The 27,772-nt window shown below is 39.9% G+C and overlaps 2 protein-coding genes across 12 annotated transcripts in view; both read left to right on the top strand.

Annotated features, from left to right (window-relative positions):
- The window catches only part of SPEF2 (sperm flagellar 2), a 173,241-nt gene that overhangs the window by 119,902 nt on the left and 25,567 nt on the right, over positions 1-27,772 (top strand). For 9 of the 11 annotated variants that reach the window (XR_012377618.1, XR_012377616.1, XR_012377617.1 and 6 more), the window contains 5 exons: positions 3,731-3,911; positions 10,945-11,092; positions 12,956-13,084; positions 14,149-14,287; positions 17,353-17,582. Coding sequence is in view for 7 of the 11 variants with exons in the window: in XM_073891028.1 (XP_073747129.1) it covers positions 3,731-3,911; positions 10,945-11,092; positions 12,956-13,084; positions 14,149-14,287; positions 17,353-17,582 (827 nt within the window). In the remaining 4 variants the exon portion in view is untranslated. Of the gene's footprint in view, positions 1-3,730; positions 3,912-10,944; positions 11,093-12,955; positions 13,085-14,148; positions 14,288-17,352; positions 17,583-21,813; positions 23,619-24,925; positions 26,088-26,355; positions 26,403-27,772 lie in introns of those variants that run through there. The other 2 variants (XR_012377619.1, XM_073891026.1) reach the window with 2 other exon arrangements.
- On the top strand, positions 26,163-27,638 carry LOC141372401 (zinc finger protein 862-like). Its single transcript, XM_073891033.1, has 4 exons — positions 26,163-26,432; positions 26,550-26,758; positions 26,853-26,976; positions 27,063-27,638. The coding sequence occupies exons 1-4, from the start codon at positions 26,206-26,208 to the stop codon at positions 27,412-27,414; spliced, it is 912 nt and encodes a 303-aa protein (XP_073747134.1). The 5' UTR covers positions 26,163-26,205; the 3' UTR covers positions 27,415-27,638.

Raw genomic sequence — 27,772 nt, 5'->3', positions numbered from 1 at the left:
AACCATGAGGACGATGGACTCTGAAAAACAAACTGAGGGTTCTAGAGGGGAGGGGATGGGGTGATGTGTTAGCCTGGTGATGGGTATTAAAGAGGGCACGTTCTGCATGGAGCACTGGGTGTTATGCACAAACAATGAATCATGGATCACTACATCCAAAACTAATGATGTAATGTATGGTGATTAACATAACAATAAAAAATTTTTTAAAAAATGAAATAGGGAGTGGGTGGGGCGTCTGGGTGGCTCAGTAAGTTAAGTGTCTGCCTTTGGCTCAGGTTATGGTCCCAGGGTCCTGGAATCTAGCCCCACATCGGGCTCCCTGCTCCGCGTGAAGCCTGCTTCTCCCTCTCCCTCTCCCACTCCCCCTGCTTGTGTTCCCTCTCTCGCTGTGTCTCTCTCTGTCAAATAAATAAATAAAATCTTAAAAAAAAAAAAAGAAATAAGGAGTGGGAGTGGTGGTAATTCCTGTGATGTGGGTCCCAACTCTAAAACATTAAGAGAGCAAAAAGTAAGGATAAAGTAACAAAAAGAAAACTTAAAATCCTTGAAATTAAATGAATTAATTAAAAATAAATTAATAAAACAGCATAAAAATTAAAGTAATATTTTCTCATGACCAGTAAGGAGGTCATGAGAAAACAAGAATCTATAAATGTGAAGAGGGGAAAAAGAAGTTAGCTTTAAAAAAATAATATACAAGCTGAACATTAAGTTTAAATCTCCAAAGATATATGTATTGGAGATTGAAAGCAGTATATGTATTTTATTGGATAAGTGTGCTCAAGTTAATGCAGACAGCACAAACGGCTGTCTAAACGAACTAAACATGGTATCATGAATATGTTTTGCAGACAGATCTGGTTTTAATCCTGGGTGTTATTTACTAGTTGTATGTGAGTAAATTAGAACAATTTATTTTGGGAGGAAAATCACCCCAACTCTCTTAAGCCTTGGTTTTCTTATCTATAAAGTAGGGTGGTTGTGAAGATTACAGAAAATGAAATCCTCAAAACACTGAGTACCATGTCTGGGGATCAGAAGACTTGAGATCAAGTCTCAATAGCTCTCAATAAGTGGTGACTAGATTACACAACCTTTAATGCCTATTATGACAATAACCTACATGCAGTATTTTTTATTCTTATATATTTTAATTTCTTTAAATTTAAATTCAATTAATTAACATATAATGTGTTTATTGGCTTCATAGGTAGACATCAGTGATTCATCAGTCTTATATAATGCCCAGTGGTCATTACATCACATGCCCTTCTTAATGTCCATCACCCAATGACCCCATCCCTCCACCCCCCTCCCCTCCAGCAACCCTCAGTTTGTTTCCTATGATTAAGAGTCTCTCATGGTTTGTCTCCCTCTCTGGCTTCATCTTGTTTTATTTTTTCCTCTCTTCCCCTATGATCCTCTGTTTCTTAAATTCCACAGTATTTTAATTGTGAGTATTGCATGTTCTTGCTTTGCTTTATCCTCCCTATACCAAAAAGGATTTGAGATGACCTGAACACAATAGGATATACATGAGATCTGAGACCCACTTTTTCTCTCTCTAGATTTCCTCTATGTAGTCTCACCGTGTCCCCATAATGCCCATTTGTAAGCAAGAAAACACAAGAAGGAAAGTACCATCTTCTTGATACAAATACAAGAGAAATGTTTAACTCAGCAAGCTACTGAAAAAGAACTTTGAAATTGAAAACAATAAAAAATTCCAAAGGCAATATGAACCGCCAGAGCCATTAAAAGAGGCCAAATTTCAATGTCTACAGTAGCAGTGCATTCTGTTCTTAGCACAAAATAGCAAGTCAGGCATATTGGGGAAGCTATTAAAGTTGGTTAGCAGAATGAAACAGGGAAAAGAACAGGCAGTTCTTATTGTCTGCAAAACAACTGGGTACCAATCTCAACCTCAAATCACTGCTATGAGTATCTACCGAAACTCTCAATCAATGTATCAACCAACCAACTAATCAACTACAGTCTCTTTAAAATATATAAGGGGAACAAGCATACTGTTAAGCATTTCCACATAGCTGTCTACTTTATTCCTATAAAAACAACAACAACGGCAGCAGCATAATAGTAACTAATAATTGGTTGATAATTGGCAATTACTAAGAATTAGAAATAATAGTAAAAGTAGCAGTTGCATATTTGTATTATTTGAGGAAAGGAGCTTCAGAAAGTCAAGTGACATGCCCCAATTCATATCTGTTGATAATGGCAGAGGTAGGTAGACAAGAATTTTTTCCAGGTAAATGAAGTCTAACCCCAAATTTTATTTCTAAATGATATGCCACCACTCCTATCCTCCAAAGCAAGGTGTTGGGAATGCATATTGTACTGTATTAAACATTTAGAGATGATCACACAACCTTTACCTTGTTAGACACATGAATCTCAGTGTCTCAGTGACTGACATTTAGCGTTACTTGATTATTAAGATGTAAGTTGTCCTTGTGGGTAGATGTGTATGAAGAACCTCAGCACATTGCCTTTATAGGCACAGTGCATTGTCAGAATGCCAAGTACTGTAAGAATCAAAGAGCCAAATTCAAGAAACCATGTCTAGTGCTTCAAAACAAGACCAAGCTAATTGTTTGCTGGAGTTCACAATCAGCTTTTTGGATCACCAATCTGTTCCCCAGCAGCTTGAGTCTGCCAGACCAATTGCTTGATCCTATTATGGCTTCTGACTCTCCTCAAGTTTCAGCAAAGGAATCCTTGGAGGTTCTCTCTCCCCATTCCATGCCCAGCTGAGGACTCTTTGCACTTTGGATCACTAAAGTGGATCCCAATCATAATAAGCATTCTGCCCTGGGGATCTCTTCCCGCTTCTCATAGCATTTGAGATTCGAGAGTCCTTCAGGGATAGAATGTTCCCAGGGGCAGCTCCAAAATTTCTACATAGGGGCAACAATATGGCTGAAAGAAGGGAGAGGGAGAGCTTACCTCTGTGTTCCCACACTTTACAAAGCAAAGAGAAAGCTTCATCATCCATACTCTAAACTGGGGAGGGCTGTTGGATTTCTCCCCCACCCACCACAGGATTCCCCCTTGCAGTCCTCACATTTGTCATATCTTGCTTTTTCACTGTCCATTTCAGGAAGCCGAATGATGGTAGTCATCTTAAAGGAGTGGTGCCCAGTTTTATTTGATTTGCTTTTTTATGACTGATTTGTTCCTTGTCAGAAGCTGATGCCCTGGATACATTTCAAAATTGCATTTCTTCAAGATTCCCGTTGTTTCATTTCCCTCCTCGTAATCAACAAGAATTAAAACTAAAAATTATGTTTTGTTACTATTTGTCTCTAGTTTACTCTTGTTAATAAGACTGTAAAAATTTGAATACAGTCTTTTTTTTTTTTTTTAAGAGAGGGGGTTGGGGGAGGTGCAGAGGGAAAGAGAGAATCTTAATCAAAGCAGGCTCCACTCCCAGCATGGAGCCCAACGTGGGGCTCAATCTCATGACCTTGAGATCATGACCTGAGTCAAAATCAAGAATCAGTCACTTAACTGACTGAGCCACCCAGGTGCCCCCTGAATACCATCTTTTATAGTCTTTTCTTCATTTGAAGAGTTCTTCCAGGACAACTTTGAAAATTGAGGTTAAAGCAAGATAACAAAATTGCCAAAGTAACATGTCATAAAAATATAATTCTGCTAAATGAAATATTTATATTTCCTTTTTATTTGTTTGTTTTTTTCAAAGAATTCCTCTAATTTCTCGAATATCCATATCCCCGGATTCAGCTATGTCCAAACCAAAAACAAAGGCCATACTGAAGGGCAAGATCGATTACTCACTGGAAACTGTTGAGGCAAACTTTGAGGCGGATGAGAAGTTACTAATGGACACCTGGCAGCAGGCTTCTTTAGCAATATCTCACATGGTAAGCAGTGCTTGTTACTACCTTTTCACTAAGTGCCAACATTGGTAATATGCTATGAGTAGAAAATTTGCACAATGTTGTATAAATTTATACCTTCAGGAACTTTTTTGTTTTGTTTTGTTTTCTGAAAAAAATAAATGAAACAATTCAGTCAACAAGTAGATGAGCTTAAGAATGGAGTAAACCAACATGTAGATTATTTTTTGCGCTGGGCCAAGGTTCCAAGTGCAGGGGCCAAAAGGTCCGTCGGGAAAAGTCAATGACATGGGTCAAGTATAATGCAATAAGGGAGGGATGGGGCTGTGGCCAAGTGGAAATCATACTCCTAAAGAGGTATGTGCTACGTCACTCTGACCAAATTTACCATTTAAGAATGAGGCCCAGTATGGCCAGATTTTACAATTTTCCAAGAAAAGCCAGAAATTCAGATTTGTATGTGAAACCTACTGATTTTAGCATGTTAGAAATGAAATCAAATTTGTAAAACTTTACAGAGCCAAGAAAAACACACATCTGGCCTTGTAGGCCTCTAGTTTGCATAAGTTACCTATGGGGTAAGTACTATCCTCTTTACCATGGAAAACGAGGATCCAGAAATGTTAAAAATTTTTACCAAGGTCACTTAGCAGGGTAAGTGTCAAAAGGGAGATTTGAACCTAGGACTATACGAGTTCAAAGTTCATGTCCTTTTCAGCTTCACTGGGAAGCGAAGGGACAGTGATAGTCCCTGCCTGTAAGGGGCCTGCACCAAATCAAAAGAGAAGGGAAGAGCACACAAATAACTCTAATGTAAGGAGAATCTCCCCCCTGTACAGAAGGTGCACACAGAGTTTAGCTTGGATGACCACTGTTCCCTCACCTTCCAGTCCTGTGTGTGCCCAAGGTGGTTCTGTTTTCATTCTGTGCCAGGCCTTCTTTGAGTTTCCCTGAAATATCCCGTCCGAACAGGAAGCAGTGTCCACCTTCCCAAAGACCTTATGGAAGAGGCGGAAGAGGAGCTTACCTCAGGGTCTCAGAGTGAGGAGGCAACACTTCTGACTGGGTGTTTTCCAAGTCCCTTCCTGGCCACTCTGCCTCCAGGGTTCTTTTCTCTGGTTCATCCCACAGCAACCTCAGTGTTCTGTTCTTCCTTTCTGTTCTCCCTCTCTTCCGGTTGTTCTTCCTTCTTTCGTTTCTCCCTCTCAAGAGTGATTGTAGATTTTTTTTTTAAGATTTTATTTACTTATTTGAGAGAGAGAGAGAAAGCATGTACATAGGGAGAGTGAGAGGGAGAAACAGACTCCCCGCTGAGCAGAGAGCCCGATGCGGGGCTCTATCCCAGGACCCTGAGATCATGACCTGAGCTGAAGGCAGACACTTAACTGACTGAGCCACCCAGGCACCCCTCTCAAAATGATTGTAGATGCCTTTCATTGTCTTGCTTCTTCTATAAAAAATGTTAGTGTGGATTTTGACACACCTAAGAAAAGTGCATGAAGTATAACTGCAGGGCTTGATGAATACACCTAAAGTTACTGCCGAAACCAGCACACGGGAGAAACGGGAAAGGTCCAGAACCTACCAAGTCCTTGCCCCTTCCCAGTCCCAACCCCCTGCATCCCTACAACACGGACCTTCCGCCTGCCTTTTGACTAACCATTGCCTTGATATTCATAAGTTTTATCACCCTAGTCTATAGCTCTAAACAGTATAGTTAACTTTGCTTGCTTTCAAACTTTAAATATGTGGACTCATACCTTTTGTCTCTTTGTGTTTTCTTTTGCTCAACATTACATATGAGATTCATTCTATGTTGTCGAGTGGAGCTGTAATCTGTCCCTTTTTGTTGTTGTATATTGTTTCATTATGTAAATCTATCACGGTTTATTGAACTAGTCTGCTACTAATACACATTTGGGCTTCCAGTTTGTGCCATTATGGATACCCTCTCTGTGAACATTCTTGTACTTGTCCACTGCTGCACTTATGCACACACAACCATTGGATATATGGCTAAGAGTGGTGGCTATCTTCAATGTCAGTTGATGATACTATACATAATACTTCCGTTTGCATAAGTAATACCAGATTCTTTCCCCATTCACTGCAGTATCATCTTTGCCATAAATTAGGTGACCACATATCATAAATTAAGTCTGTTGCATTGTTCTATTTTTCCATCCTTGTACCAAAACCGCATAATGTCATATCACTTATTTGTTATCTAGCTGAGCAAATCTTCCCATCTTGTCATCTGTCCAGAGCATTTTGGCTCTTGGTTCTTTGCCTTTCCATATAAATTTTCAAATCAGCTTGTCAAAACTTACAAAAGTGTTGGCCATAGACTTTTTTTAGATGATATTTATCAGATTATGAAAGTTTCTTTTCACTTCTAGCTTATCGTGAGGGTTTTTCATTAACATATTAACAAATGCTTTTTCCACATCTATTGAGATTGCCATATTTTTTTTTCTGTTTTCTATCAATGTGAAATATCATAATGGTCCATTTTCTAATATTAAACTTACATCACATCCCTAAAATAAGTCCAACATTATAATTAAACATCATCCTTCTTACATATTGCTGGCTTTGTTTTGCTAATCATTTGCTTAGGATTTTTGAATCTTTGTTCATGAGTGAGAAATTTGTTTTTCTCATACTGTCCTTGTCAACTTTTAACATCCACGTAATACTAGACTCATAAATCAAGTCAGGATATGTTTCTTCTCTTTCTATTCTTTAGATAGTTTGAGGAAGTTGGAATTATTTCCTCTTGAAATGTTTAGTAGCATTCACCAAGAAGCCATCTGGGCCTGGTGAACTAAACCTTTTCTTACTAGGAGGTAATCTTCTTTATTTATAATGCTTTTTTGGAAATGATACTTTTGAATATTGTTTACATGTTATATCTTTGTTCATCCTCTTATTTTTTATCCTTTCTTTATCTTTTCTTGCTTGCTTTCTCCGCCCCCTACTTACTTTTAGAAGTAGTGCATTCTATTACTGTTCTCTTAGTGGTTACTGTAGGAATTACACCATAAATTGTTAACCTATCAAAGTCTAAATATTATTTAGTCAGTAATTCCTGTGTTATTCCTAGAGTAACCACTAAGTGAATTAGTGTGTGTTACTTCCAAACTAATATAGGGAAAAATGAATAAATTTAAAATATTCAGTCCAAAATAAGAAAAGAAAGGAGGACAGAACAAGATTTAGGACAAACAATACAAATAGAAAGCGCATAATAAGACAGTAGATGTGTACCCCAAATATACTGATAGCTACTTTAAAAGGGCAAAATGATCCAGATAAAGAAAAGGGATTGATTTATTTTGTTAAAAAAGCATATGATGCCTATAAGAACACAGAAATGATCTTCTGTTATTGACCAAAGAGGAGAAGGAGGCAGTGTGATGACCTCCAGTAGCCACCGTGGAATCCTAAGCCCTTGGCCCAGAGGCTCAGTGCTCCCCATCGTGCTGGTACCAACTCATCAAATCTTCTTGTAAAGCAACTAGATATTGCTTCCTACATATTCCCTCAGTGTTAACAATTTCCATGCCTCGGCTAATGTCATCTTTCTCTCCTAAAATACATTCCTCCTTCCTTCTATTTGATTAAACTATATACTTCCTCTAAGTCTTCAGAGCCAGTTCCTGCTTTGATTCCTGACTACTTAGTTACCTGTTTGAAACCTTTGCCTTCTCTGATCATGTGCTCTTCCAATCCCTGCAGCGGTATTATCTCCCCAAGCATCCAGCTCTTCCGATCTAGGTGATTGTAATGTTTATCTCAATTTTCCTAAACATTTCACTGGATTCTAAGACTTTTTATACACCCTACACCTAGCATCATGCCCACATCTAATATGATGCTAAGCCCTCAGCACAGTCTGACATGGGACTGCTGCCCGACCGTTGACGCTGATGTTACTACTGATGATGATGGCAACGACCGTGGTGATCACTGCAAGATTACAACTACCAAGCACCAGAGAGTGGGAAACCAGAGCTAGGAGTTTGAGGGGGGGAAAAGGGGGGGGATTATTGTTCTTATTAAGGTACATAAAGTAATTTACAAGTTTTACAAATCCCATTAGAATTGCCTAGGGGAGATGACATTGTAGAATATTACATTATTAGAAAGAGCAGCGTACAGCACAAAGAGCACTGGCTACCCCTCTTGGTTAAGTTGTGTGATTTTATGGAAATGACTTCGCCTCTTCCGGTCTTCAATTCCTTATCTGTAACATGGGAAACATTCCACATACCTTTCCTCTAGTGAATGGTTGAAAGATCCAGTGAAATAATTTATACCAAAGAAATTATAATAGATAATGTAATATATATATTATATATAGTTATAGATAATAGATAATAGATAATGGAAATTGTAACTATAATAGATGATGACGTTAAAAAAATTTATTCACAATTGTACTATTTTCCATGTGGACTTTAAAAACCACATAGAGAGTCACCTGGGTGGCTTAGTCGGTTAAGCATCTGTTTTCGGCTCAGGTCATGATCCCAGGATCCTGGGATCCAGCCCCATATCAGGCGCCCTCCTCAGTGGGGAACCTGCTTCTCCCTCTCCCCCTTGCTCGTTCTCTCTCTCTCAAATAAATAAATAAAATCTTTATTTTATAAAGTAAAGATAAAAACCACGTAGGAAGCAAGGGAGAAAAGTTTAGTAAGTACTAATTTAATTAGTATTCCTAATAATTATATTTGAGTCCTGCTTTTATGTCTCTAATAGACTTTTATGACCTTGATGTCATGACCTTAAGGGAATTTTAAGTTTCCAGTGAGACAGACATGCTTGGGCAAACCATTGCAGGGAAAACAGTGCAAGCGGGGATTAGAGCAACTGAAAGGAGAGCGCTTTAACATGGGCTTTTTTCTACACAGCAGGCTCACCAACAGCAACCCGTTTAGTGTGTGATGTTAATTTTTAGAAAAACTTTCTTCTAATTAGCAGGTATGCAATGATTTCAAAGAAACAAGTCATAGTTAACGCCCACAATGTCAAGACATTATTTCTAGAGTTTCTTCAGGCTTACAGTAGATCTCTCAATGTATTGTGAATTATGTTAATTTTTGAAAGAGACCCAGAGGTCTCTGAGGGAAGTGGACCAAAAATATGCAGATGATGATAATTATCATCATCACCACCACCACCACCACCACCACTACCACAAAGTTGTTTATAAAGGAGAAAAATCCAATTTTAAAGGAAATTGCTAACTTAATGTGCTTTGCAAAAACAGATTCAAAAATGAATTGCTTGCAATTTAGGCGGTGGGGGGGATGTTAACAAGTCTGTTTTCAGCTCTACCAAGAATTTTAAAGTACAGTAGATATCACGAAATCCATTTTTATAGCTTAAGGGCATCTGATTAAAATCACATGCATATGCTCACACAAAACTGGCTTGTTCTCTGAAATCTTTTCTGTATTTCTCCAAAGTTCCACCGATCTTAAAGAAGCTGTGGGTATGTTCCGTGGAATATGACTATTTTAAAAGAAATTCTATCTATTAATAATCATTTCCTGGGCATCCCCTATGAGCATAGGAGGTGCTAAAAGCCACTTGAAGCCCATTTGGAGGGTGGAACACTAAACATTCATAGAACAGTCGGGGACAGTTACATGCTGAGCCCTGGGGTATGAAGTTGGCAGGAATTTGGGGAGAGCAGGAATTGGCTGGTGTATCCCACCAAGACTAAGCTCTCCCTTGAGGGGAGAGCTTGTGCCTTGTTCATCTTTCTATTCGCCTCCATCCAAATTCCTCTTGCTCGTCTGAGCCCCTCACCCAGTCCTCCCCAGAAATAACATCAGGCTTGGACACAGTAAGCACTTCAGTAAATGAATTCTCATGACCCCCATTTCTTTACCAGTTGCTTTATTGAGATTTTAAGGGTTTCGACCATATGTTGCTCCTCCCTCCTCGGGGTGTGCAGGTTTTCTTTCTCCCTTTTGGGAGTCTTTTCTAAGCTCTCATTTCTTGGGGCTTACACCCCTAAGTGCGCTTCACCTTTCCTGGAACAGTTGGACTTATTTCGGAAGATCTGGCCTTTGAAACTGCAGGCACGGCCCCAGTGGCATGAGAACTCAAGACAAGGTTTCCCTGCTGCCTGAAGCACAGAGTCCTGGAGGAGGGATGGAGGGGTCCCAACCGCACCCCACCCTCCTGATTCCTCAGCTACGATGGGGTGGCCCCGCCACTCATCTCTCACACCAGGACCTTCCATTTGTGCGAGTGAAAGGCGGGGGTTGATGAGATGGCAGGAAGCTGCAGGTCCCCTGAGTAGAGGAAGCTGACGAGAAGAGTTTAGTCCGTGGGACAGGTCATCCTCATGAACCCTGCGCCTTCTGGGCTGATGTCTAGTGTTAGAGGAGAATGGAAGCCCAGAATCCAAGTGTCCATGAGCCCAAATAATACAGGGCATACATTCCCAAAACTTGGCTGGAGGACATGAGAAATTCTTACTCATTTTATGTATAAAACACAGTTATAGGTAAAATACATAGATACACTTTTGCAGTATTAAAATTTCATGGAGCAGACTATTAGAAAAACTGTCTTTAAAACTCTGTAGGGGATGTCAGTAATGATGATGATGATGATGATGATGATGATGATGATGATGATGATAAAAGGTGAGAAACATTGGTATAGGGGAATGCCCTGGAAGAATAGTGGGTGTTAAATCCATAGAGTCTGAGATTTAAAAGAAAGCTTTTAAAAAGCATCCTCATGGAGCTGCTGCAGTATGGAGGTGGCAATGAGGAAACGTAAGGTTCCACTGCATGCAGGGCTGGAGAAAGTGAGCAACCTACATACAAACAGGGGAAGCCACTTCTTGAGGCCTGGGCCAGGTTTCCATGTCAGTAAAACATTGAAGTGTGTTTTCTGTAAAGACTGAGTACATGGCATGGTTGTTTACAGGAGAATGAGGCTTCAGTTGATCTGGGTGATGACTAAATCCACATGGCTATCATATTTCATAAGTGTCGCATTCATCGAAATCTTGCTCGTATCCAACCAGGTGGCTGCTGAAATTCATCAGAGGCTCATGGAAGAAGAGAAGGAAAACCTGCCAGCAGACACAAAAGAAAAATCTCCTCAGATAGGTACAAATAAAAAAGTCAAAAAGGAACCACCCAAGAAGAAAGAGGCAGACAAAAAAGCAAAAGGTATTCATGGTTTTGGCATCCAAAACTGTGGATGCTTAAACTCTCCTTGGTAGAACACAAACGTCTAAGCAGGCACATTAAAGCTACTGTTGGTTTGGTTTTGTTCCGAGACCCAGACTCCAGTGGCGTTAGCTGACTAATCATACTGGGTACCAGTCTCACCTAACTTGTTTATCCAAGCGTGTCCAAGGTAAAATAAACCTCAACAACAGTTTGGAACATGCTAGAAGAAATCCCAATAGCACTATGTAATCTGAAAATTGTGCACATAGGGGCCGCAGTAACTGAGAGGAGGTTGGGCGAAAAGTGATTATAAGTATGTAACTTTCAGGTTGAATTCAGGTTTCTGGTTTAATTCAAGGAAGTTCCTCTCTCCCGGAGGCCTCCTGCCTAATCTCTGCCTCAGAGACATGAGGGGAAAGCAAGGGTGAGAGAAGACTCAGGCTGGGAGAGACCTCCTGTTAGCCTTGGGGATAAACTCTGGCATAAACATTATCCCCCCACCCCCTCTTTGAATGTCTCCACTTGTACATATTTAAGGTGAGTTGAGGCAAGAGAGGAAGAGACAGAAGTCACCTCACTAGTCAGTTGCTCACGACACGTTTGTTAGGCACCTGCTAGAAGGACGCCATGATGGGTGCAAGGGACACAATGATGAACTTCAAGAACCAGAACAAAAACACAGTCCCTGCCCTGATGGGAACTGTAGTCTAGCAGCAGAGAAAGACGTTTGACCCATCCTTGTTCTTTAGTGGGGGAGGTCCAGGCAACCTTGAGAGCAAGGTCACCTCAGTCCTTCTGAGAGGTAGGGAAACACCTCCCAGCTGGAATACATTTAAGCAGCCCTGAGCAGGAGTAAGAGGGGAAGCTAAGGATGTGGGCAGATGGGTGGTGAGGGGTGGCACTCAAATCAAAGAGGAGAATAGCACCACAAGAAAAAACACACCACTTAGTCCATCTCAGATGGCAAAAATGAAAGAAATAAGCAGCATTTGAAGGGCATACTTCAATCTACTTTTAATGGATAAATGGTTGAGTCCATTCCGTTAATTTTACAGATGATAAAACAAAAATCCAACGAGATTAAGCTCCCTTTCACCTGTAATTCATACATCCACCTACTATTGCAATTACATTTTATTATAGTTTCTTTATTTACAATTATGTCTTCTTCACATGACTTGAACCCTTGCGGTCAGACCTTCAAGACAGCTTTATTGCACTAAGTAGAATTATGTGAACAGAGCCTGCAGTTAGAATCACACTGCCATTTCTCAAGGGTAGATTGTCAGAAAAATGCTGACAAATTCTTATTTTCTAATTCTCTTATGTAATCATTGAAGTACTTGCAGTTAAATACTACTGAAAAGATTAAGTAGATTGCAGATTCTTGACTGTGAGCCACATTTCAGCCATATCTTCTGGATGTTGGTCCCCTGGTCTTTTCTTCATGAGGATCTGGGGTACACTTGGCTAACACTAGTACCTCTGATGGAACAGTACTTCTGCAGCTGGCTAATGGCATCCATGGTGTGTTGCGGTTTGCTAATTTCCATCCCCAAACTCTGCATTGCACCTTCCTTGGAGTCTATAACTGTGTCTGCCCTCACTGCACACCTCATTTTCCCATGATGCTACACAAAAGTGGCATTTTTATATGTGTCTAGCCTAGATAACACATGGAGAATTCTCAAGGAAAGATCCATATTTCCCACTCACAGTCAGGACTCAGGTTGATCCTTTCCAAATCGCAAGAGTTTTGCTATAGACCCGCATGTTTCGCTTGGTCCTCATTTTGTCCAAGGAGCTGTGCGTCCCCTTGCATGCCCGCTCGCTCCTGCCCAAGTTCCACTGTGCTTCCAGGCAAATCACCGCCAATGGCAGAGGCCGTGCCTGTGACAGTGACGGCAGAGGAGGTTGCCCAAATGGAAAAGAGAAAAGAACTGATGCTCAGAATCAAGGAAGAACACCTTGCTGCCCTGCAATTTGAAGGTAGCATTTGGGAAGAACTGAGATGATTCTTTTCAGTGGAAAACAGTCCAGTAGGCAAACAGCCTGTGACCGGCTCAAGTTGTGTCTAGGAGAACACAAAGCAAAGTGATTGAAAGTACAACATTTAATTGGTTGTTTTCATAGGACCACATGAGGGCTAGATTCAGCTGTTCTATAATTGTCTGCCGGGATCTCAAAAAGAGACAAAGAAAATTTGGGAAGGGGTTAGGAGAACACCAGCAATAATTAACAATCTCAGATAATAGACACAGAAAGAATATGTTAGAGTCTGTGTGATTTTACAAGTTGAAAGAAGGCTTAAGGCCTTAAGGAAAATAAGGAAAGGAAAATAAATCCTAACTGAGGTTAACAGGCCCTGAAAGTGAGTTCTTGGGAACAGAGGCCATAGAAGAGGCAGTCATGGATCGATAATGCTCAAGAGACTCCTTTTCTATAGGTAGCAATGATGGTATAAGATATATTCTCCTGGCCCTTCCACTTGTCTTATAATGCAACTCAAAATGGACTTTGAAAAAAATTGGGAAAATGAGCAAATTACGCCAGTGGCAGTGGAATAAGCAAAGAAGAAACATGGAAAAACTATTTCAGAAGTAAAATCCACAGACCTTAGTGTGTGCTATGGGCAGCAATAGGCCCTGGGGTACAGAGGATTTACCCTAGTTTTACCACTGCTAAGAAAATACAATGGTGTTGCCATCCCAAGATTCTAAAGTAGGGAGATCATCAAGAGACTTTGTACCTTCCCCTTTTTGAAATTCAGAAATTATTTGTGTCTTTCCACTCCAATTTATCAAAGAATATATTGCTATAAAGTGCAATAAATGTAAAGCTCAGTTTATAATAGTTTTGGCTTACATAAATTGCCAAATGACCCTGCCATGCATTACACTTTTTTTCTCAGTATCATAGATCAGGTATTACCTATACTCGTATATTAAATGTCCACCTTCATCTTCACAAACTGAAGCATGATTGGTTTAAAATTGAATTCAGTTGATTAGAAAATGCATGTATATATAATCCTTCATTTTCTTCTTAAATAGAGATAGCCACACAGTTCCGGCTTGAACTGATAAAGACAAAAGCATTGGCTTTTCTTGAAGATTTATTAACAAAGGTGGTCAATGTATATAAACTCTTGGAAAAGTGGCTTGGTGAGAGGTACTTGAATGAAATGGCCAGGTAATGTACTGCATGGCTTTTCCAAAATGTATTTTTTAATTCCTGGTGGCCAAAATTGGCAGATTTTTAGGCATTTACAAATGTAAATTACATTTACAAATAGAAATTTTGACCTTTTAGGGAATCACAAATGCATTTGTATGGGTTCTTCTCAAACAGTAAGTCATGTATCAAACTGTCCTGTTGCAATGTCCAGTTTTGCATATCATTTCTGAGTTTGGTTTTTACCCTGCTCAATGAGGAGGACCTTAGTTTACAAGGTATGATTATAGGTAATTTTTAAATATTTTTCAGAAGTAGATAATGTTTCATATCTTTCTAACGCCAGACTTCTTTTTAGTCAGTGCTGATTAATGAGAGACTGAGAAGTCAGTCACTGCAATGTTTTACCAGTGAGGCTGATTCCCTTGTAAGGGTAATACCCGGTTCTACTTTGCTCTTGGGTTCCAAAGGTTCTTCAGACTTCTCATCTCTAGTGAGGGGTAGAAAGTCTCATTCTCTTAATTCTCCCCTAAAAAGCAGCTCAGCAAAGCAGAAATAGCCCTCAAGTGAGAGTCAGGAGCCATGATGTTCCAAGAGACGGGAATTCCCTCATTGTCCACAAATGAGCAGCCTGACTAATCACTTTGGGCCTCCCATGGGCATTATCTAAAAAAGAAAACACGGCAACCGGGCTACTTCAGACGATTCTACTAGATCTAGATTCTGTGAACACTACAGTTTGGAATAAACATTTACTGCAAATTTAGAAGTTGCTACCTACATAGAATACAAATGGCGAGTATTCTTAGAAACAACTGCTATCGGAAAGATAGTTGTTGTGGTTTGTTTTCTATAATCCTTGTCTCATAATGAAAGTTCTGTTGTAAAATCTTCAGCCTAGTTTTTTTAATACCTGTTGTGCTATATAATAACACACACATACACACACACACACACACACACACCCCTCAGCCTGGTAACCTTCCTGCAGTAAGGCTTAACATAATTTTACTGCTGGATAGCCAAGTCTGTTACTCATTAGCATCATAGAGCAGTGATGTTCAGTTCTCTTCTCGGCCTGCCCCTTACAAATGAAAACGTATCTTCTTAATTCATAGAATTCACAGCTCCCATCCATGTCGCCATCAAGAGTAAATGCTTCGTATTTTTATCAGATGTACCCCAATTTCTCAGATTTATATTATGTGTATATATCTGACCCCTGAATGTGGCCACAAGAAGTTAAAACTAGGATTGTTCAGCTATGCTTTCTGTTTTAGTTATTGTAAAAGCTCTCTGGTGATAAAAGGAAAATATAGAGAGAGCTATCAGATCCCTTGGAACTTCAAATCTTGCTTTTCATTCCCCTGGCATTTTTTTTTTTTTTTAAGATTTTATTTATTTGACAGAGGGAGGGCGAGCACAAGCAGGGGAAGCATCAGGTGGAGGGAGAGGGAGAAGCAGGCTTCCGGCCTAGCAGGCAGCCCAATGTGGGACTCGATCCCAGGACCCTGGGATCATGATCTGAGCCAAAGGCAGACGCTTAATCCACTGAGCCATCCAGGCGCCCCTCCCCTGGCATTTTTTAAATTTTTTTCATTCCTGAGAAGGGTAGGCTTGGTAACCTCCACTAGGTGGAGCACACCCATTTTGAGATCCTGGTTATGGCTCAGTCTTGGTCTGCAGTTGGGAGGCTGTCCTCACTCAAGGCTGCAAACTTAGTTGCACTCCAGTGCCTTCTCCTCTGCACCCAGCGCGCACACACCAGGAGGCGTAAACTAATTAGATAATACACGCTTTGTGGGCACTCACCAGTACAGCATGCTGGAGTTGAATTCTAGGGTTGTCTTTTCAAAGAAAGCAACTAATCCTATTTTTAAAATTTTTTGGTATATATTTTATATTATGTTCCTGGGTTACATAAAAGCAGATTAAAAATGGATCTTTCCATCATGTACAATCTTTATTGCAAACTGTAAACACAATCCTTCCTGTAATACAGTGCTATTGTATTTATTTGTGTATAAAACTTCTCTGGCTTTTGAAATGGCCTTTAATTAGGGCCATAACTACAATCCCCGGTATAGGTTAAATCCATGCCCTGTGTGATTTTACATTAATAATCAAAAGGTATGGAGTTATGCGTTACTGGCTCCATGCAAAGATAAGGAAATTCAGGGAGCTTAAATAAGTTCCCAAGGACCCATGGCTATGGAGTGTTCTGGAATGAGAGCTCAGCTTCCAGTGTTCTTTCCACTGCACCTATAATTGCTTACACTACATGATTTAACTAGGAATTATTATTTGTAAAAATAGAAAGCAATTTCAATGGGTTTATATTATTAGAAACCATTCTGACAATAGTGTCTTAAATAACATCAAACTCCTTGATCTAAATTTAGAGAAAAGCCACTCTTCTAGAAATCCATAATCATATTTGATCAACTTAACAGTTTTTCCTGATTCCAAATAAATGTGTCATTCTAACAGTTGTATTTTACAGATTTTTCTGCCATATAACTTTATTCCAGTGCATACTTAGAATGAAATGTATCTCTTGACACAATCTTTTTTTTAATTTAATTTAATTTTATTATGTTATGTTAGTCACCATACACAGTACATCATTAGGTTTTGATGTAGTGTTCCATGATTCATTGTTTTCACATAACACCCAGTGCTCCATGCAATACGTGCCCTCCTTAATTCCCATCACCAGGCTAACCCATCCCCCCACCCCCCTCCCCTCTAAAACCCTGTTTGTTTCAGAGTCATCTTACTTACACAGTAAAATATGTTCTAATACTAATAAAACCATATTTGATGAAGTCCCTTTTTGTTCAGCTTCATATAAATATGTGACCATGAGCTCTATAATGAGCATATATCTTATTTCCAATCTACGCTTATTTAATTATACTCTGCCTTGTCACAAAGTGGATCTGAAGAGAATTGGAATTTGTAAACATGCAGATTGAATTGTCTACCTTAGCTATAAAATGTGTAGACTCTGTGTAGTAAGCAAACACTGTTAACCCAGTAGTATTTAGTGGGGATAACCCTATTCGTTTTTCCATTTTCAGTGTGGAAAAATTAACTGAAGTGGCTCGCTATCACATTGAAACATCTACAAAAATTCAGAATGAACTTTATTTAAGCCAAGAAGATTTCTTCATTAATGGTGATATGAAAGTCTTTCCAGACCCCCCTCCCCCAGTGCGCCCCCCACCTGTGGAAAAGGAAGAAAATGGCACCTTGACCATTGAACAGCTTGATAGTCTTCGAGATCAGTTCTTAAATACCGCACCTAAAGGTAAGAAAAATAATCATGGTGAAAAGCACAAAAAAGGTTAAGACTAATCAGGGTAGCCGTCACTTGCTCACGAGTAAAATCAGCCCCCTGGGATTGCGGGTCACCAAAACGAGCCCTCACTCTGTTCCAGTTTATCACACTTTTGCTTCATACAACATAGATCTGAATGAAACAAACAGGAGGAAAACAGTGACTAATCCTTGGGCAGTGTGGTGATCCTCGTTCCTGGTAACTCTCCTCTTCGGCCCGTCCCTGCCCCTGGCCAGAAAGTTGGTAAACTTGAGTCTGACTCTGTCTGGCATTTGAGAGAGACAGCCTCCACACACACGTCCAGTCTAAGGTTTGGACTGAGATGATGAGTTTGTGTTTCTGTCTCCCCCACTAGTCTGTGGAGGGAGACCAGGGAGTAGAGAATTTCCCTTCAATGCTTCACAGACTAAGAATAGAACCAGAGAAGCTGTCAACAAAATATTTGCTTAACTGATGAATGTGTTCACATGTATGTGGACATAGTATTTTATATACACGAATTCCTTACTTCCTTCACATGTTATCATTATGGCTCTGTAGCATGTGCACAGGCTTTTTTTTTTAAATTCAGTCTTTTTCTACTTCAGATATTCTTCAGTGAATTCCATCAATTGATAGCACAAGTAATTCACACAGATCATGTAAGACTATCATCTCATCTCCATTTTATTGGTCTGGACTCTTTGTCACAGAGCAGTTTTTACGGATGGTCATAGGTCATCCAGGCCTCTTCAGATTCAAGGCTTTTTGCCCCTTCCCACTGAATTAAGTCACCTCTCATAATCAGGTTTATTTTATCTTCCAACATCCATGTATTGGAAAATCATTACTTTTCCCTAGAGAATAGCCAACTGACTTTAGTCTAGCACTAACACAATTCCACTTTCATAGTGATTATATTCATTTGTTTTTTAAAAGTCAAATATTCCTTGAAATCCCCATCAAATCTCATTAGTCAAAAGGGCATTCTTTGACTCTGAGTCTGAACTCCTCTTTGCTAAGCCCAGCGGATGAAATAGGTGTAACCATGGGCCCCTGGGTGACCCCCTACCCTGGCACATGTCAACTCATCTAATTAGCATGAGTGGTCTCCATCTCCAGTACATAAAGGCACACATGACAACTATGGATGGACACCAACTCTGGTCGGCAGTATTTGGGCAGAAAGGAAATGTGGCCATCAGCAGGTACAAAAAAATGGCAGTTTTATAAAGCCTGCCTGTGAAATCCCTTCCATCTGACAGTCAGGCAGATTCCAGTGTGGGTTTCACAAGACCCTCTTATTACATATTTCCTTTTCAAGAGTTGCTTTTGCTCTTTGTTTTATCCACACTATTTTTTACATATAAAACAAAAAGATACATGAATAAAGATTCTGAATATGAAATATGCTTTGATTTAATTCTACACTAGGGTGATGGGAAGGAAATCATCCAATTAGCAGGTCAAAACTAAAAGCATTTGGGGGCATTTGAGTAGGTGGAAGTGGATTTTGAGAATTATCAAGCACTCATAATCCCTTTTAAAAGGGACCTTAGTATTCATGATGATAACCATGATATGTTCTGGGATCCAAACCAGAGCCTGCATTTCAACTAAAAGTTTAAAAACAACAAATAGCAGCTGTAAGTTGGCATGTGTATGTCTTAGAAGATTAATTCTAGAAACCCTTGGGACTAAAATATGTCAACTGATACATTTATCTGTTTTCTGAATATGGTAGAATGAATGCAACAGCTCTCAAAGTATGGTAGAAAGAGGAAGGAAGGGGGGGGAAAGGGGAAGGAGGGAGGGGGGAAGAAGGGAGATAATTATATATTTTTTAAAAAGTAGATGTGAAAGGAAAACCACTTGCCTGGTGGACTTAGGGTGTAACTTGAAAAGGCAAGCAAAGAAGAAGAAAATATAACCTTCTATTTAGATTCTTTCTGGACCAGACTATGAACTTTATAAAAGTGCTCAGGGATGCAGAGCAAAAGAGGATCAGTGAGCAATGAGGTCAGTCAGGGAGTTTGGTGGGATAGTATCTCGGAGGAAGGATTTGGAAGAAGAGAGATTTGATGGCAGGATATTTCAAGTTGGAGAACAGCCACTGGCCAAGGTGCAGATAAGAGGCATGGGTGTGGATGTTCAGGGAAAGGTCAGGAGACTGCTTTGATTCTCCTTCCCCAACTGTGTGAACTGCAGGCAAACAGATGGGGAGGTCTTCTCTGTCTGAGGAGCCACCACCATCCACCCAAGCTGGAGAATTAACTCAGATTCAAGAATAACCATGGTAATTACTGCACAACTACAAGGCTATACAATACTGTGAGATTTGGGGGCCTTATTGGTCCAAAATGACTTCTGGTCTATGAGCAATCAGTTTAAATTCTTTATTATTAGCTCAAATATGCTATTTGAATACACACACACACACACACACACACATATGTTGCTTTTTAAGTACATGTAAAACCTTAGCACAGTATCAAGTAGTCTATCAATAAAAGTAATGTTCATTGTTATTATTCTTGCCAGTGTTATAAAAGGAAGGCAAAATAATGATCATTCCATTTTCTGCATCCCAGAGTCACAGTTCCATGATGACTTCTTTGAAGTCAGGCTGCGGATATTGACAGTGCGTCTCCCTGAGGAAGTCCAGAAATTACCACTCACCTTTTCTCCCCAACTCCCTTAGCCCCCCAAAGATCCTCTGACTTTAGTCTTTCTTCCTCAGCTCCATGATTGTTTTTCCCTGCCTTAAATGATACACAGCCATCCATCTTTTAAGTGAAGTCTTTTGTCATATTCTTTCCAAGAATTGGAAAATAATCTTTTATGGTACCTTCCACTGTATTTATCTTAGAACTGTATAATTTTAAAAGACAACCTTAGTTGAAGTGATCAGTTTTGAAAGTATGGAGCAACTGGCTGAAAATGGCACTTTCTAAATGTGTGATCCTACAGAACTTCTTCCTTGAACTTGAAAATTGCTGTTATTTTTAAGCCAAGAAATATGAGCATTACGGTAAACTATTTCATATATGCCAGTGTAACCTATGGTATCTAAGATGCAATTTTCATGCTTGCTAAAATATGGTAAAATATGATGAACAGTTGGATTTTTCTCTAGGAAAGAAGCATACATGTTTGCACATAGTCATATGACTAGGCCCACAAGAAGATGTTTTTAGCAAATTTATAAGGAATGATAGTATCATGAAGTTCTTTGGTAACTTTTAATTATGCTACATAAATAAAATTATTGAGTGAAATGGATAATCTTCAAGTAAACCTAGTGACTTTAAATACTTGTGAGTAACTAGTAGCAGGTAGCAGGATATAAACAGCTAAAACTAAAGCTGAAGGAGTTTTCTTAAGGAAATTCTTAAGGAATATTAGCTACCCCGCTTTAAAAATAAAAGTCTTCATTAAAATAGTCCTTACTAAATAAAGATAATGGAAAAGTGCAAATGCATTATATACCATAATACTTATATTCAACACTCCTCTCCTGGTCAAAATCTGCCACTTATAATGATTCGAAATCTCCTTTGGTAAAGGTAGTCATAAGAAATAAAATACCATTTGTTGATATGATCGTTGCAAATATGCCAGAAAAGAAAAATGACTTTACGCATGATGATCATACAAGATCATGCGAAATGCAATGAAACGATTTATCATGCTAGTATTTTTCTTGCCACCCAGCAAAGATCCATACTTTAGAATCTTAGGAGCAGCCAGTAAATCGGCAAGACATTCTTTCATTGACTGTCCCAGGAATCATTCCCATGACAGTACTCCCAGCACCAGGGAGATCTAGAGAACATCTTCTGAATTATAACAATAGCCAATGTTGGCATGGTGTCTGGCTCCATGTGTCAGGCCCCATGCTAGCATTTCCATGTTGATTGACTTCTTACCCATGGCTGGCTGAGTATGAAGACCCAGCCATGGGTAAGAAGGAATCAGACAGCTCTTTTCAAATCCACCTTTCGTCAAATGATTGTAGTATGATCTTGGGCAAGTTATATAAGTTTTAAGTAATTAATTTATGTAAAGTGTTTAGGAAGTGTCTGGCACATAGAATGTGCAATTTAAGTGTAATATAAGCCATTGTCATTTAATTATATAATTGTAGCAATATCATATTATATAATATGTAACATTATACAATAGTGATACAAACTATTCCAATTATTACCCCAAATGTTAGCTTGGTATCTTGAAGCTCACATACCACAACAGGCATCTACAGCATTACCCTGGAACATTTCTGGAAAAAAAAAATTATACCACCTGATAGAATTAAACCATAAGGTATGTGGCTCCCCAAGGAACCAAAAACAGTCCAAACAAAAACACTTATTTTGTGTAGCGCATTAAGCTCTTGGTAGGAACATCTTGTCTCTAAACATCAAGTGCCAAGCACATCAGGAAGACAGTCTTTTTCCAATGGAAGCAATTTGGAGTCTGTTGAAACTAAAACACTTTAGCAATGTTCCTCAGTCCCCACTTAAACCAAAAGAACTCCTTTTCTTTGTAAACCCATCTGTATTCCATGTAATGCCTGTAGAGATTTGGTTCATGGCTATTTTGGCTTCAGCTGAGAGGCTATCCAGAGAGAACAGAGTCCAGCAAATTCTGCATCCTCACCCGTTCTTCAAGAGAGGCAGCATTTAGTTGTTCAAGGCTATGAAATTGTTCTAAAAACTCACAAGAGGCCCCTCCTCTGAACCTCTTTTAGAGACCCTTAGGTTCACTGATTGGGCTCAGAGACAGAAGGCACAAACAGAACTCTTGTCTGTGGTGACTAAGCTAGAGCATTCAGCTACATGGTTTTTACAAGAATTCAAAGGAGGAAGTAGCTATTGCTGCCTATGTGGGTCAGCATAGGGGTTAACCCAGAGGAGAATTTTCAAATGGAACTTTCCAGGAAGAAAAGCAGGGGAAAGCAGACAAAGGGGAAAATAGAGTACACATGGAGATTTTGAAGTTGCATGACATATTTATTCAAGGAACAGCAAACAGACCAGCTGGGGGCAGGAGGCACAAGATGAGGACCACAAAGACCTTGCAGTCAGACTGTGAAGTCTCAAAGTGGCTTGCAAAGGACATGCAGGAAAGGATTATCAAAGGCCTTTAGAGCCAAACGATGTGGTGTGTGGATTACAGGGAGGAAGAGACTGAGAGAGCTCAGCAGATGCTGCTCTGTGTCTCTGGAGAGCCTCGGCCAACTGAGAGACAGGATTAAGGGCACAGGGGTGGGAGGAAACCATTGGAAAGTTCTGTGGATCTTTCTAAGCTAGTGTCTCTGAGAAAATTGTAGAAATATGATACTATATATTTTCAGGGAGTTAAGCCCCATGTTGTAATCTGAAAACTGCTTAAATTAGTCTGACTTTATACAAATCAAAAACACAGAAATATTTCTTAGAAAAGGTACACTAGAGAAGGATTGATGTTTTTAACAGGAATATGTCTCCAGGTGGCAAAATCTAGGGATTACTGCAAAAAGGAGTAAGGACCCCATATGTCCTGTGGTTCTCTCAGTGGGTGAACTTCCGCTACATAGATTCAGATCACGGAAATGCAGTAGTAAATCTAGAAGCCTTTGGACCTGTTAAAACTGTCTGTGGGCAGAGTTTCAGCTGCTTCTTCAGGAGGAAACACATTCTCATGAAGCCAGAGAATTTACATTAAGCAAATGAAAGTACGTGCTCAGAATTCAAGATAACACCTTCTGGAAAATCTGTTCATAAAGCTAAAAACATAAAAGCTAGCTAAATCAGTAGTGAGAGTTAAAGTCCTTCCCTGCAGTAACAAGAGACTTCTTTTTTCATATATTCATTCCTGTGCTCACCAGCACTGATGTTTGGCAAGCAGTCACCGGCCTGGTGCCAAAGGCCTAGTGTGGGAGACTGACGACCCAACGTGTAGGGCCCAAAATGAAGGCAGGAGGTATCAGTCACAAGGAGGTTCACTTTAAGCAAAAACAGTAATATTTAGGACTTGGAGGGAAAAAAACAAAACGGGGCTCTGTTTTAACAGTAACAACGGCAAAAAAAAAAACTGATTAAAAGGCAAAATAGAAGTTAGATACAAATCGGGTAAGAAAGGCAGCAGCAGATTGACTAATGTCAAAGGTTTCCAAGTAAAAGATGTGAAGAGATATGAGATCATGAAAATCAGTTGGGAATGTTGATTTTCTTAGACATCTGCCAAGTGCTTAGCACTCGCTCACCTAGGCCTTATGGAACACAAAGGAAGTAAGTATGTTTCTGTCGGAAGAGTTTAAAATCTGGCTGTCAGTCAGCCTAGGACAGGAAAGCAGTGAAACGGAATGAAACGCCAGCTTGTATGTCGACATGAGTTAATTTAGTATAATATCACACAAACACATATTCCACTTTTTCATTAAACTATAAAATAGGACAATATAATGTAACGATCAGTAGGGTCACAGAAGTTGAAGGAGGGAAATAAATATGTGGTCCAGGCTGCCTGCCTTCAGAGAGAAACTGTATTTTAGGACGTTGCTTTGTGTAATTTAAACTTTTCTGTCCTTCTGTCCAGATGAATATATATATATATATATATATATATATATATATATATTCCACACTCCGACAAGTAGGTTCCAGAAATTAGATCTTTGGGGAAGAGAAAAAGATGAGGCATGAGGCACAGCTCCTTGAAACCACGTAGGATGGGTCTCAAAGCCTCAAGCCCTTTCTGTAAATGAACAGGTTGGCTCTGGTACTGCCACAGAAGGCGGGCCTGTGGCGGGAAGGAAGAGATGGCCAAGGAGAATCTTCTAGACATGCTGCTGTGCGTGTCCTGTTACTCTTCCTTCTCACCACAGGAAGCAAATGTCAGCAAAAAGCAATGTCCCTCTTATGCATAACAACCAGATTCTAGAGTGAAGAAGAACATAGCACCCTTTGCCCTTATGAGAAACCTGTAATAGTGAAGTAGGTAAGCATGGGGGCTGTGGAGTCAGACACCTGCTAGTGATCCCCAAGTCCACCACTTATGAGCACTGTGACATCCAACAAACTAACCTCTCTGTGTCCTAGTATTTTTTTATCCATAAAATGACAGGTAATTGGTCCATTTTCTTAACTATAAAATAGGGATGATGGATTATGAGGATTCAATGGTATAAGCCACTTAAAACACTAACCAGAATGGCTGACGTACTACTTGTAAGCACTCACTGTAATTTTTTCCAGAAATAATGAACATGTGTTAGGGGCAGAGAGTAAGCAAAACTGAGGGTGGATGTTGGTGATTACTGAAAATAACAATGTGGAGTTATTTTAAAGGCAGGGATCTTCCAGATGATCTGAACCAAATCACTGAAAAGCAGAAAAGGCCACAGAAGCTTGACCATAACCTTCCAAGGAGGAACGATCAATTTTTGAAAATCTGGCTAAAAAAATACCCTTGGCTTATATATGATGAGATACTAAATCTTATGTTCTGTGGCCTGTGTCGTAAGCATGGAGTGAAGTCAAGGGGAAATCAAATGAGTTTTTTTATGGCACTGACAACTTTAGGACAATTTTTCAACACACATCATCTTAGTGAGGCTCATGCCAAGGCTTCATTAAAGGAAACAATGAGTGGTTCTCCAGTGAACCGTGCCACCACAGAGCTCATGGTGACAACCATGAGCAAAATCACCCTCGGGAGAATAGAGAACTTATTCAGATCAAGCCATGCTATCGCCAAGAGGGGACGTCCCCACAAAGACTTTATCTGGATGTGCAAGTTGGATGATATGAAGGGGATTGATATTGGCCCAGTATTCAGAACTAACAAATCAGCAAGAACCTTTCCGTATTTTATCGCTGAAGTGGAACGGAGGAATCTAAGAGAGAAACTAGAACAGAGTAAATTTTTCTCTGTCCTCAGTGGTGGAATCACAGACAGTTCAACCGAGGAAGCTGAACTTGTCTATGTGCAGTTTGCACGTGCAGGAAAAGTGCATTGCCAAATTGTTAGGGTACAGACAGTAGAAAAGAAGGATCTTTGGCAATAAGAAATGCCATTGAGAAAACTCTAGAGAGAAATCTTCAACTCAAGCTATCGAACCAAGACTGGGCAAAGAAACTGGTTGGTTTTGGAAGTGATGGTGTCCCTGGCTCAGAGGGAGAAAACAATGGGGTGGCTCTGCTTCTAAGAGAAATCCAGCCATGTGCGCTGACTGTGCACTGCTTGGCACATCATCTTGAACTATCTTACAAGGCAGTGTTCCAGAGCGTTCCCCTGTACAACGATGTCAGAAACCTTCTTCACAGCATTTACCACTTCTACCACAGTTCCCCTCTTCTTAGGAGTTCTCTGATGACTGCTTTCAAAAGCCTTCACCTTTGGCCTGTGATGCCTTCTCAAGGAGAGGGCAGGAGGTGGCGTCAGGAATTACAGGCAGCCCTCCAGAACTTTCTCAAGGGATATCCTGCAATAGTCCAGCAATTGCTTTCGGTAAGTAATTTTGACATACCATACTATTTTAGTTTTCCGGAGTGGCAGAGGGTATCTTTATGGAGCAATTTGAAATAATAATTTTAAGAACAATAAACTGCTATTTTATTCCCGATCTATGTTACAGGCAGATGAAGACAGAAGTGACACCAGTCATCAGAAAGCCAAGGAACTCCTAGTGTTCCTTCTCCAAGCAGACATTGTTAAATTCATCCATTTCTTAGTGGATGTCATTAATGTACTTAGCATTCTTTCCTGTGTCAATCAGAACAGAGATTCTTCCGTTGCTGACTTATTTGCCACGTTAGAGTCAACACTGGAAATGCTCAGAATATATCAAACAAGGTGAGGAATTGGGGAATGGTCTGAGGGTCTGTCAAACTTAGTATGACTGGGGACATTATTTGCCAGGTGCTTTTCATTTGATTGTTTACTTGGGGGATTTTTTTTTTTCCTCCCCAGACCAGGACCGAAAGAACGTTGGGTGGATTCGGTCATGCACTTTCATGGTAACTGCCTGGGAGGAGAAGGAGACATTTCTGATGTAAGAAACACCGTCTTAACACATCTTATCAAGAGGCTGCAAGGCTGCTTCAGAGATGCCAGCCAGGATGTGGTGAAGGCTACCATGATTGGGAGCTTTAAACTGTGGCCCGCAAAGATAAACCGAGGTACCCTATATGCACTAACTCCAAACCTACTGTTCTTTGATCCTCTGTAGGTTTCTTTCATATCTTGACTTTTTCTCTTGTATATTGATGGCAGAATTTGGAGAAAAAGAGGTATCTATACTGATTGCCCATTATGAACCAGTACTGGAAGCTGCCAATGTGGAAATCGATGAAGTAGACACTGAATGGAGCATGTTGAAATTAGAGATATATGCTAGGTAAGCATTGTTGGTATTTATAAATATTTGAATGAAACTTGGGAGTCTCAATCTTTTACATTTTTCATTCTCCTCCCACCCCCTAGATTTCAGAACATCTGCAAATTGACCTGGGATTTTGTGAATTCTGTTTACTCACACAAGTATCCAAATATCCTGACATTAGTGGACCTAGTGCTGACCCTCCCTGCAAGTTCTGCAGAGGCAGAACGTGGCTTTAGTCAGATGAAACGCGCCAAGTCACAAATGCATGCCAAGATCAAGGCTGAAAGTATGACGGACCTCCTGGCAATCCAGTTGAATTCTCCAGACATTAATAATTTTGACCCTCGGAAAGCTATCCATTTATGGAATACAAGAACACTGTCTTCCACTGGTGACACGAGACCTAATTCTGCTTGTTCATCAAACTCAGAAAGCCCTTATGAAAGTGAATAGTAATATGACAAATGTTGACTTTGTCATTGATCAAAACAAAAACAAAATCTTTTTGATCTGAAATTTAGAAGTAAAATAGTAACCAGTCTTCACATCAAACACAGAAGGCATTTGGCATTTTTCAGACAAAGCAAAAATATCCTGTACTTTTCTATTAAAAAAAAAGAAGATTTATTTATTTATTTATTTATTTATTTGAGAGCGAGAGAAAGAGAGTGCATGCACATGAGGGAGCAAGCTAGGGGGTGGGGGGAGGGGAAGGAGGAGAAGGAGAGAGAGAATCCTGAGACAGACTCCCCACTGAATGTGGAGTCCAATGCAGGGCTTGATCCCAGGACCCTGAGATCATGACCTGAGC

The sequence above is a fragment of the Callorhinus ursinus genome, unplaced genomic scaffold, assembly GCF_003265705.2.
Source record: "Callorhinus ursinus isolate GAN/ISIS: 27379988/994484 unplaced genomic scaffold, GSC_fseal_2.0 scaffold3, whole genome shotgun sequence".
Classification (NCBI taxonomy): Eukaryota; Metazoa; Chordata; class Mammalia; order Carnivora; family Otariidae; genus Callorhinus; species Callorhinus ursinus.
Note: the sequence above shows the minus strand (reverse complement) of the source record. Positions and strands in the feature narration are given on the sequence as shown.

Excerpts from the sequence above, each read along its gene's own strand:
- LOC141372401 (XM_073891033.1), top strand. The coding sequence starts at position 26,206 with ATGTTACAGGCAGATGAAGACAGAAGTGACACCAGTCATCAGAAAGCC. Across the intron at positions 26,759-26,852 it reads GCCCGCAAAGATAAACCGAG|AATTTGGAGAAAAAGAGGTA; the intron begins GTACCCTATATG and ends TATTGATGGCAG. Across the intron at positions 26,977-27,062 it reads AAATTAGAGATATATGCTAG|ATTTCAGAACATCTGCAAAT; the intron begins GTAAGCATTGTT and ends CCCACCCCCTAG.